We start from the raw sequence: 11,972 nt of genomic DNA, 5'->3' as shown, positions 1-11,972 counted from the left end.
GCTGCCGTTGTTCCTTAGTGGCTCTTGAATTTTCTTGTTCATCCAAAAGGGGGACAAAAGAAACTCCATTCTTTCAGGAACTAGCAAACTGCTTCTCTTCCTAAACGAGAAGAGAACCTGTCTACACGTCTTGCCGGAGTTTGTAGACACCGTAACGTCCCATGAAGTGGACCTTGAATCAATTAACCTGCGAGTCCTCAGGGCTGTTGACTGGCAGCGAAGCTCCCTTCTTGGTGACGGCGAGTCTTGCAAAAGAGGCAACTGCGGTCGCCATGACAAGGGGTGACTGGTCTTGGAAATTTTAGTTTGTGAACAATCGTTCTTGGTGGGTAGAGCCTAGAGCCTAGAGGTATTGTTGGGGTATTTTGGGAAAAAAGGACAATTTCTAAATGAACATACAAATAATAACTGATGACTTTGATGAGTCTAGCTTGAACTGTACTAATGAAATCCGTGGGGTAAGTTAGTAGTTTCAAAAGTAGAGAACACAAAAAAAATATCAGGGTGGAAGTTGAATTTGGAAGGGTGTATCGACTTTTCTTGAGCGGTAACATTTTTAAGGCTTCATTTGTTGCGTAAAAAACAAATAATTTAAAAAATAATCATTTGTATCATTTATAAAAAGTGAATAAATAATTGTTTTCATCCTTCAAGGAAGTAGTTAAATATAAATTATTATTTATGATAAAATTATTTCTCGTTAATTAATTATTTTCAGTAATACTAATGATTATTTTTTGAAAAATAAAAAAAATTATGAAAATTGTAGCATATAACGCAATGTCATAATTTTAAATGCATTGGTATTTTTTTTTATATGTATAGTTAAAATATTGAAATCTTACGAATTAACAATATTTTATTAAGAAATCACAAACTAAATATGGGGAAAAAAAAAACCGCAGGTGTTGTCCTGGCCGCCCAAACTTATCTGAATTCACAGCCCTGAACTGAAGTCAAAATTACGAACTTTTTCCTCCATCCCCTGAAGATCAGAAGCCATAGCCAAGAGAGGAGAGAGGGAGAGATAAGGAAGACCCACCGGAGCCAACCACAATCACGTTCTCTCAAATGGGTCTTCCTTCTTTAACAAGGTTGGACATTCATTCACCGAATCAAAACACTTCTCTTACTTCAACTTCCGTTTTATGCTTTATTCATTTGACTCTGCTATTCGGGGGTGTCTGGGCAGTGCTTGTGGTTCGCTAGGTTGCAGCAGCTCTTCGATGTCAACCGTGAAGCTAGGGTTTCATTGCACTTCTCTCGACGCGTTCTGGGTCCCTCGTGGAAGGAGGAATTCTCTCCGGGGATTTCGTGTGGCTTGCTCTTCCGCTTCACCCACTGGTAATTTGGTTTTTTTTTTTTTTTTATTTGTCTTTTCAGTAGTTTCCTGTAAAGTTTACTTCTTGCGCCGATTCGGGGTGTTGAACTTTCGTGGTTTGCACTCTCGTGTGTTGTGGATTGTCACTATGCATGAGTTGAATGGCTTGTGCTTAAAACTTGAAGTGATGCTTCGGTTTGGTGACAACAAGTGTGAGAAGTGGATTCTAAATGACGGCTGGATAGGAAGTTTCAAAATGTACCGCGAAGGTCCACGCAGATTGCACTCGAGAGAATGCTGTAGATGTACTGCTTGGACACGGTTTTGCTGCCATTATGTTGGCTCTTATTTTTCCATTTTCGGTCATGTCTCGTCTCGGTTTGATAACTACGAATTTGTTTTCTTGTTTGAAAGTTTAGCAATTGGATCTCTGTGATGTCTGGTTCTTAATGCTGTGGAAAAAGATTTCTTGAATTCTGCTCTAACGTTGTTACTCTCTTTGGAGAGGTATCACAGTGATCTCTACTTTGCCTTGAGGAAGACTAGTTTGGTAAATTGATATGATTGGGAAATTGTATGTCGGACTTCACATTGGTAGATAATCAACAAGGAATGGTTTTTCCAATGTTATTTCCCACGATGGAGAGGTGTGGAGGCTAGAAAGTTGGACCAGCATTAACTTTCATATATGTCGTATTCTCTTTATTTTCACATTCAACAAAACCAAGTCAATTATTCTCGTACTCAGTCCTCCTATAGCCCTCTCTCGTCTTACCCTGCTTTTTTGTAAGGCATCACACTGTTTGAAATTTCATAGTTTGAATTCATGCTTGAAGATGCATAAATTTTATTTGTTTGAAATTTCAGAGTTTGAATTCATGCTTGAAGATGCATAAATTTTATTTTCTGTATGAATATATTTTACGTTCAGATCCACTCTTGGTGAGGGCTGCTAGAGGAGATCCTGTGAGTAGGCCCCCAGCATGGATGATGCGACAAGCAGGAAGGTATATGGCTGTTTACAGAAAGCTTGCAGAGAAACATCCATCCTTCAGAGAGAGGTCAGAGACCACCGATCTCATTGTGGAAATTTCTTTGCAGCCTTGGGAAGCTTTTCATCCAGATGGGGTTATCATTTTCTCTGACATACTCACCCCTTTACCTGCGTTTGGGGTCCCATTTGATATCGAAGAAGTAAGGGGCCCTGTAATTGGGTCCCCAATTCGTTCTGACGAGGCCTTGAAGTCATTGCATCCAATTGACTTGGGAAAACTTCATTTTGTAGGAGACTCCTTGAGGATCTTGCGGCAGGAGGTAATTGATGATAGCATGACATGCACATGGAGTTCAGCTAATTTACATCAATAGTCACCAATAGAGAAATAATCACATTATAGCTATTTGCTTTTTAAACTCGTCTTTTATAAAGGTTGAAGGGAGGGCCGCTCTACTTGGTTTTGTTGGAGCACCATGGACAATTGCTACATATGTGGTTGAAGGGGGTACAACTCGGACATATACTGTCATAAAAAGCATGTGCCATACAGCGCCACATGTATTGAGGGCTCTTCTATCTCATATAGCTCAAGCAATTGCAGAATATGTCATCTTCCAGGTGGAATCTGGAGTTCATTGTATACAAATATTTGATTCATGGGGTGGACAGCTACCTCCTGATATGTGGGAACGCTGGTCAAAGCCTTACATCCAACAGGTAGCAGCTATTTTTCATTATGAACTCATCTTACTTCCTCGACACAGTTTCTTTGCTAGTCATTCGGTTCAGCTTACTTTGTCTTGTTGCTAGAGTTGGGCTACGCACGTAAGGTCTGTGCATAAAGCTTGGATCGCTTATTGTGCATGAGGGCTCGGTCAAAATAGTTGCATTTTTACTTGGTCTTGAGGGTGAACATTAACTTTACCTGTCGAAATTTGTCATCTTATTTGGAAAAGGATATCATTGACTGCAAGCATCTCTCTCCTGTTTGAGTTATTGCATCCCTGTCTGCCAATTTTAAGCACAAAAAGAGAGACCGAGAAAACCTTTTTTTCATGTGGACAATGCTTTAGCTCTACTAATGCATATAAGTCTTTTCTCATCCCATTTTCATCTGATCCAATGACCCACATGGGATTGCAGATTGTGGATGTTGTGAGGAAGAAATGCCCAGGCACTCCGCTTGTCCTATACATAAACGGAAATGGTGGTCTTCTTGAGCGAATGAGACAAACGGGAGTGGATGTGATTGGGCTGGACTGGACTGTGGACATGGCAGATGGAAGGAAACGGTTAGGTAGCGGAGTTGGCGTGCAGGGAAATGTGGATCCTGCTTACTTGTTCTCTCCTCTCCCAGCCTTGACTGAAGAAATTCAAAGGTTAATCAGTTTGGTTGAGTGTCACTTTTTTGTTAAAAGCTTCGGGTTGAAGCATGCAATATTATATGCTTGGTTGTACTAATGAAAAGAGTAGCTAGGGGATGGTGTTTGATGGCTGACAATTTTGGTCATCTAAAACGGGGCAGAAATGTACTCACACGACAGAGTTGTTAGGATCTGGCCTAGATTGAGGGAATTTTCAATGAGGATTCTGCTTTGATCATACATTTATAGTGACTCAGAAATATGGTAGCTTAAGTTTATTTTGAAATTTGGATAGGTAAACCAAAAGATAACATTTATTAGAGTTTGATCTGACTCGATACATTTTCCAGGGTTGTGAAATGTGCAGGGCCAAAGGGTCACATTCTTAATCTAGGGCACGGTGTCCTTGTTGGGACGCCTGAAGAAGCAGTTGCCCATTTCTTCGATGTAGCCAGGAGTTTAACATATGATTCGTTTTTAGAAGATCATGCGGCAGAGAAAGCCACGCTGGTAGCTTGACTGCAGACGACTACTTTGAGCAAACCCATCTTGTCGAAGCGTTAGAAATTCAGGATGAATGCCCGACCTATCGGCTGACTTCTCCCCTTCCTCTTGAGTTTCACAGTTTTGGGGATATATTGAAGGTTCTGTACATGGCTGTGAGCAATCTAATTTATCCTTTTTGTGTTCAATCTGTAAATTACTATAATGTTCTGCGAAATTGCATTTGCCTCGTGACCCTTTCTTCCTCTGCCTACTGTTATTATCTGCCTTTTGCATTGAGGGCTTTTCATGAGGTTTAGTAATATTTAATTAAATTTTCCAGATCGCTTCCTCGTGATTGGAAGTCTCGTTCTCTTGTTGGTTTGGTTTGTATATTTGTTTACTTTGCTGAAATTTTTTTATCAGCAAAAGAAAGAAAGAAAGACGATAAGGCGTCATATAAGCTATAGAAAGAATCTCTGCTGATGCTATTAAGATCATAGAGAGAGATCATATATGATTAATTGTCCTTGTCACTGGTGGTTGCTATTACCATTTCTTAATCGTGATTCCTATGTGGTTGGACAAAATTAGGATATGCCCAGGACAAGCCTAGCCTACGAATACTGACACATCACAAAAGCTTATGATATGCATCACTATCCTCAGGGGGCACACTCTAGAGATTGAGGGTGGTCCATTGCTAAAGACGTTCTGTGGTGTTCCACCTTTTGGGGTTGTTCTTTGCGAGATCTGCAGTGATTTAGGTTGAGCTTAATTCAAGGTGATGAGGTGCTTACTCAAATCTAAATTATTGGCGATGTGCGATTCTGTTATTGTCGCTATGCGAAGCTTTTACTAGCTCGTACTGCTTGTTCGTAAGTCTCTCATCTCATCTTTATCATGTTTTCGCTACTCGGAGCCTCCATATGCATGAACTTGCTTATTTGTGCACGGGGCGTCGCCCGAATTATGGCATGCACTTCCTAGTTTTGTCCAAATACATGAAACTTGATGCATGGTGTGAGATCTAGTTGTAACGGTAAGTCATTAGAATCTTCACTTACGTTTCGAAAATGGCTGGGTCATCAACCTAACCAAAGCACCTCCATCATGCACTTTGAGGATGGCCTATTCTTGGACCTAATTGATAAAATCATGCCGCATATAATTTGACCATAGCTATAGCATCGAATCAACTTCCCTTTGTTGTGTTTCTGGTATGCCACCAAAGTGTTGATAAGCAAGGAGTAATTTTTGTTCCTCGCTTTGTTCTAACCACCTGAATGTAAATGTAGATTGAGCATGTCACACAAGTTAGATTTCCCATATTAACTGCGCGAATAATATCGTGTTTCGGAGTTACTTACTTGGATTTCACTCTCGCATCTATGTGGGTCTTTCCTTTGGCAAGAAGGCGAGTTTATAAGAATAACAATGACGACGACGATAATAAGTTAGCAAAATTGGATTATGGAAATCTCGGAAAAATTATTAGAAGAGTGTTAAATTTAATGTATGAATGCCAATTCGGTTCTTAATTTTTCAATTCGGCTAATTCAGTACTAAACATTTTGATAATTTGTCGATGTAGTCTCTTTTCGATCAATTTTGGCTGGCAATCAATAGCGTGGACGGCGGCTGTCCTATGTGACACGATTGCTGCTGATGTAGATAATTTTATAATTTCTTTAAGATTTTTTTTCTTTTTTTTTCCCTATTTCCCTTTGCCGGTTGCCGGGGCCTCGGTGATGGTTAGTAGAGGTCACCGGCCATAGTCAAGGGCTAGCCGTGCCATGTAGGACGGCCGATGCAGACTGGACCACGACGTCAATAGTTTCCAATCAAAATCGGCCGATAGAACTACATTGGCAAATCGTCAAAAAAGTTTAGGACTAAATTGATCAAATTAAAAAGTTTAGAACCGAACTAACATGATGCCACCTAGGTTAGAATTCTTTTGGTAACTATGCCTTTAGATTTTCAAACTACACCAGCCTAGCTAATGTTGTAGCTACCTTTTCATTCATTCTCTTCTTCCCCCCTACTCAAGCCTCCTTGGCCAAGTATGTTGCCTATGAGATCAAAAGGGCTAAAAGTGTCAACTAAATTAGTAATCACAGTTAAAGAAGGCACTGACCCATGATTATCGAATTGAAAAGAATAGGTTGACATGACTATATGAATAGAGAGGAAGCAAAATGCCTATCCTATGAATGTTTATCTGTAGTTTTCTTTTATTAACTAGGGAGAGAAGCTGGACCATTTCTTGTGCTCAATCATCCATTCGCTAGAAGTGGGAAACAAAGTGGCCACGAAGAGATATAAATTCTTTACTTTGAATTTTATGCAACTTGGCATATTAATCACTAATGCGGCTCATAATCACACCTTGACAGAGATTGGAGATAATTATTCCCTAAAACACAATCTAATAGTTTTTTTTTTTTTTGTGGAGGGGGGGTGTGTGTCAACAGACGATCTAATAGTCTCGAAAGCGCTTTCTAACTCGTTAATTGTTACTTAGTGTAAAGCAAACTCAGTAGGGTATATCCACCTCAAAGTTTTAACAGGGAAAAAAATCACCAGAGTCCATATATCTTGTATTGAGATGAACTATAAACAACATCATGATCTGAAAATGTCAAGATAATTGCCAATCGAGCCTCATGAAATGTCTAAACATTCTACATATGAATCAGAATCTTCCTCATTCTCCAACCACTCAAATTTATTTCTTACAAAAATCTTAATTTGCGAAAATGTTTTCTCTTTCTTTGCACATTTAGAACATTCTTCACTTCATTTCTTTACATGCATGTACATTTACCTAGTCATAACTATGTACTACCACCAACGTGAGGAGTTAGCCATCTACAATCATCACAGCTACCATAACATGTCCATCCTAACTTGCTGAATTGCTTGTCTTTTTGCCATCTAGTCTTCCATCTACATTCAAACTTCAACCAGCAAAACTCTGCTGTAAATATCTGAGGACCTTCAAAGATCAAGAGCTTTGACCCCTTTTTTGCTTGGCCAAATTGCAGGTTGGGGATTTATAAGGAAGGCTCATGAGCAAAGGCGTTAACTCAGTAGGAAGTAGGTTCCTTCTGAAGTGTGACCGTGTGAGGAGAAACGATCCCTCTATAGAACTCTATAGATTGATGTGTCTCCAGGTGAATGTTGTGCTATGTTTCGCACACGATAACAACTTGATGACTATGATTCTTCTCGAGAGAGCACGATATAGCTTTACAGACAACATCAAAAGATTGCAGATCTACTGTTAAAGATCTTTGAAAGAGAGATTTATTTTTCCAATGAAGGGAAATGGTAGTGCCTGATTGGGTCAAAGATACTAAATCTAATGTCTGATAAGACAATGGGGAATCCAAAGATATAAAGAAATGAAGCAAACTATAAAAAAAATGATCAATATGTGGGGCATCAAGATCTTTAGGTGGGGAATACTTCTCTAAGGTTAACATTTTCGTTAAACTCAGGAGTGGTTTGTACAAATATCATCTATGAACAATAAACTATGGCCAGTGTAGAAATATATACGTCATCGAATGCATGGCAATTCGATAAACACAGAGTAATAAGATTCGTTCATGAATGTGCCGTGAAAGATTATGCAAGAACACAATGAACTGAACTGCATGCGTAGCATGATATTGCATGCAATCTTAATGTAATTATAATTTCAAGTACGTACGCGTTTACATAAAATATGGAGACAGGCACCATGCGTGGCGCAGAGAGAGAGAGAGAGAGAGAGAGAGATCTGTCTGGGAAAGTTGCAGTGGTCATAGACTTGCATCCATAGTTATACATATGGTGGAAGACATTCACGAACATAAATGCTCCAAATCTCCAAACAGTAATCACCTGAGTTGAAACAGATTGGAAAAGAAGAAGAAATTGAGCTCACCCACAAGACAAGTATTCCCTTCATCACCGCTACCTTGGATACTTGCCTCTCTCATTTAAAGAAAAGTACAGTCCTTGAGTCATAAAAAAAGCAATATCTTGATTCTGGGAATGACTACATATGATAGGCAATAAGGGCTCCAAAGAGTGAATTTTGAGCTTTTCACGCTTACTCCAGCTTCTGGAATGAGACAAATCATAATTAGAGATCCCCAGTTAGTAATTTATAACATCAAAATGTTCAATGACCACGTGCATGGTACTCAACACAGAGAAAATTATTAACATGATAATCGACGGGTCTTAGGCGGACACACACATTTTTACTTAGCACATTAGAGAGAGTACATATTGCCAGATATACTTAAAATGTAGCATGACAATAAAAGAACTATGCATATTAAACAGTTTCATATTGGAACTCTCCTCATACGCACTTGTGTGTGTCTACGTTTGTGCAATATAAACACCACAAGAGAGGATGATGAACGAAAGTACCGTAACCTGTAATTACATATATTAGCCACAACGAACATCGGGTTTCTATTTGCCTGATAATGTGCCTGTATAGATAGAAGTATAATGCCTGTAAATTTTGCATCATGAGTAAGATGTCAGCCAGTAGCTCCCATCTGATGCAGAGAAAAGGCAATCCAACTTAAGTTGTAAGCTCGATTTCGGCTTCATTTTAGCATTACCGGACAAAGCATAATCAAAGAAGACATTTATTGTTCTAGGCACGAAATCCTAGCATCAGAGTGTGATGTTGTTAACACGACAAATGAACTAATGAAGTGATCTAACAATTGTTTTATCATGTGTCCTCATATACCCAATCATTCTCTCCTTGCTAATCAAGATGTGAGTGATATAAACGAGGGGATCCGATTTCATGTCCATTCATGGCGGGCAAAAAATCGTGCAGAATCTAAAAAGAGTTATGATCATATAGAAAGAAAGCACACATTATGTGAGAATTATTTAATTAATTATTCAAATCAAAGAGCAGTTGAGAGAGAGAGAGAGAGAGAGAGAGAGAGAGAGAGAAACATTTTTCCTACACAGCATCGAATGTGTCCTTGTAGTGAAAAACGTCAAGGAAAAAGTTACCAAGTTCTGTTTCTCTGTCTCGTTCTCATAGCAACTGCATACTTATGCAGATTAGGGTTTTATGAAGCTCATGTGTGGTAGGGTTTTCAAAGAAAGGACAACTCATACACAGTCTAAACATGAAAAAAAACGTACACTCACTCCAACCATCATGATGGGCAAATTAACCTTTCAACAAGCACATCGATCTTGCTTAAGCTAAATAAGCTGGATCTATAAGCTAATACGGTCTTCACAACAATTGCCTATGTTGCATACTTGATCACCAGATTTCGTGATCTCAACCCAGATCAACCCAAAAATGATCAGTACCTATAAATTTTTGTAGCTCAAGATTGGTGAAGCGGAATGCTTGAGCTAGGATCACTACTGGGCTTCATCAGACTTCGATTCGGTCTCTTCTTTTTCTTCTTGTAAGGGATTCCTCTAGCCTTAGCCTGAGAATCCCTAACTTCGCGTAGGTAGACCCGAATAGAGCCACTGGCAAACGGGTTCGTCTCCGGCAACCCGCCGTTCTCTTCATAGGCAGCCCTGAGCCTACCGATGAGCGCATCAAGGCTCCCCCACGCCTGCTTGAGCGGGCACGTGCAAGGTCCCGGCGGCTCAGGCTGGCCAAAGTACACGCACCCGTTGAAGTGCACCTTAGTCTTGCCGAACTGATCAAGGTACCGGAGGAACTCCAAGACATGAGAGGAGTTGCACTGGGAGATCCCCACCGGAGGCCTCTGGTTGCTCAAGTACTGCCCGAAAGTGTTCCAGTCCCGTCGCTTCTGCGACTCGTAGCGACTCAGCTGAGTCGGTTGCGGGAGATGGACGCCGGAAGGCGCAACGGATCTCAAGGATCCTTCTTGTATGGGATCTTTCCCTCTATTATCCATGGACATGACAAAGCTTTCTCTCTAGGATATCAAGAATTTGTATAAGCTTGTATAGGCTCAATTTCTCTTGGGAAGAGAAATTATTGAAGAGGTTTTAAGGAGAAGAGAGAAGAGAGGGGGAAGTGGAGGAAGACGAAGTTAACATCATGGGGGCTACTCGAGGAGACACGAAATGGGTCCTTTGAAAGTGCTTTTCGCTATAGCCCTTGTTCTTCTTCTTCTTTTTTTCTTTTCTTCGTTCTTATTGGCATTATTTTGTCACCTTTGATGTACGACACCAATTAAATTATTCTCTTCTTTTCCTTTTAAAATATGGTAATTATGCTTCCATCGCCCAATGAATGATTATAGTGTGCATTAGCATATATAGCACCACTCTTTAGGGGCCACCTGAGTCTAGCCAGCTTGAATATAAGATTATTTTGAGATTAGGGTGGAGGTTTCATGGTGCTAAGTATGTGTATGTGCCAAGAGCTATACATCTCTCTAAAATAAGATTAAAAAGGATCTAATCATACATCACCAGGAGGTCAAAACAAGAATTCAGAAGATGATTACTTTTAGGATACTAGGTTCAAAAGATATGACCAATCACTTTTTCAATTATAGGCTAAGTTCACTTAATATTGGTGGAATGAGTTGATGTTAGCTCAAGAAACACATGTTAAACACCAAATGCAACCCTAGAGTTTTTCTAACCTTAAACGGAAAGCAACAGAATAATTGTTTATTTTGAAATGTAATTACCTTTGCTTCGTCATTTGTCATGTTGTTATAGCCACAAGCTTGTGCGAAATTAAGTTGGTACTTATTGTCGATATTTAGAGTCAGAGACAAAATAACGACAAAATATTTATAATGGCTCAACCCAATTAAGATCATATGATATGTAATTATAAGAGTGATTAATTACATTAAGGGTACATCTCAAAATAGAAAGACCGCATAATACACATTTGTTTCATAACACTACACATGGTGAATGCGATTTGTCTGCTTCTTACGAGGTGCAGATACTTAGGAACGACTAATATAGTTGCCTTATTAGATTTGCCTGCTCGTTAAACTATGCTCATGAAGGTTATCAGGCACCAAGTAGTTGTATAAGAACGGCTTTTCCTTGAGACGAATAATAAAATCAGAGATGTAAAAAATATCATCAGGAAACGCCTCCTCATAAAAGTTTTATGATTATTTTAACTGGAAAATTGTCAAAAAGTCCTTACATTTATATTAATTCAATCCCAAACTTTTTAATTTTACCAATTCAGTCCTAAACTTTTTGCATCCGTGCCAATTCAATCCTAAATCTTTGCTTTTGTGACAATTCAGTCCATCCGGCCCACTTTGGACGGTCGGAGCAAACGTGGATAATTCTTAATAAATTTTAATAGTTTTTCAAATTAACTTTTTGTGTTTTTCCTCTTTTCTTTTCTTTATCTTTCCATTTCTTCTACCTCTAGCCGATTGCTGGCAAGGTCGACCTTGCTAACCATTGGCACGGGCGAGCCTCGCCGGTGCTAGGGGAGGTTGGTCTTGTCCAGCCATGGTGAGGTGCGACCTCTCCCAACGCCGGCGTGGGTGAGCTTCGCTTGAGGCATGACCTAGCCTCTGGCTAGTTCCCTACGAGGAAGAAGAAAAGAAAAAAAAAATTATCCACGTCAATGCCGACCAGAATCCACTTGAACGCCGGCCGGCTAAAGTTGGCTTGATAAACCGAATTGACACAAATGCAAAAGGTTTAAGATTGAATTGGCACAAAAAAGATTTAGGAATGAATTGACATAAATGTAAAATGTTTAGGGCTAAATTGAAAAAATTAAAAGGTTTATAATTAAATTAGCAAAAGTGCAATAGGTTTAAGATTTTTTTGATAATTTTTA

General features: G+C 39.4%; 2 protein-coding genes across 8 annotated transcripts; one reads left to right on the top strand and one right to left on the bottom strand.

Annotated features, from left to right (window-relative positions):
• The first annotated feature begins 940 nt into the window (after nucleotides 1-940).
• On the top strand, nucleotides 941-4,429 carry LOC115755029 (uroporphyrinogen decarboxylase 1, chloroplastic). Of its 2 annotated transcripts, XM_030694268.2 has the most exons (6): nucleotides 941-1,094; nucleotides 1,193-1,344; nucleotides 2,253-2,635; nucleotides 2,751-3,035; nucleotides 3,462-3,697; nucleotides 4,033-4,429. In XM_030694268.2, exons 1-6 carry the CDS (start codon nucleotides 1,072-1,074, stop codon nucleotides 4,199-4,201), a joined length of 1,248 nt encoding a protein of 415 aa, XP_030550128.2. In that variant the 5' UTR covers nucleotides 941-1,071; the 3' UTR covers nucleotides 4,202-4,429. The 2 variants fall into 2 exon arrangements, with proteins under 2 accessions (XP_030550128.2, XP_048131382.1); XM_048275425.1 differs by lacking the exon at nucleotides 941-1,094 and having other exon boundaries at nucleotides 1,101-1,344.
• Nucleotides 4,430-7,956: 3,527 nt separating this feature from the next.
• On the bottom strand, nucleotides 7,957-10,273 carry LOC115755049 (protein LIGHT-DEPENDENT SHORT HYPOCOTYLS 10-like). 6 transcript variants are annotated; one of them, XM_030694304.2, is made up of 3 exons: nucleotides 9,524-10,273; nucleotides 8,261-8,282; nucleotides 7,957-8,211 (listed from the first exon to the last, which is right to left on the bottom strand). In XM_030694304.2, exon 1 carries the CDS (start codon nucleotides 10,093-10,095, stop codon nucleotides 9,541-9,543), a length of 555 nt encoding a protein of 184 aa, XP_030550164.1. In that variant the 5' UTR covers nucleotides 10,096-10,273; the 3' UTR covers nucleotides 7,957-8,211; nucleotides 8,261-8,282; nucleotides 9,524-9,540. The 6 variants fall into 6 exon arrangements, with proteins under 6 accessions (XP_030550164.1, XP_048130919.1, XP_048130920.1 ...); XM_048274962.1 differs by having other exon boundaries at nucleotides 7,957-8,287; nucleotides 9,518-10,273; XM_048274963.1 differs by having other exon boundaries at nucleotides 7,957-8,282.
• Nucleotides 10,274-11,972: the final 1,699 nt, after the last annotated feature.

The sequence above is a fragment of the Rhodamnia argentea genome, chromosome 2 (genome assembly GCF_020921035.1).
Source record: "Rhodamnia argentea isolate NSW1041297 chromosome 2, ASM2092103v1, whole genome shotgun sequence".
Classification (NCBI taxonomy): Eukaryota; Viridiplantae; Streptophyta; class Magnoliopsida; order Myrtales; family Myrtaceae; genus Rhodamnia; species Rhodamnia argentea.
Note: the sequence above shows the minus strand (reverse complement) of the source record. Positions and strands in the feature narration are given on the sequence as shown.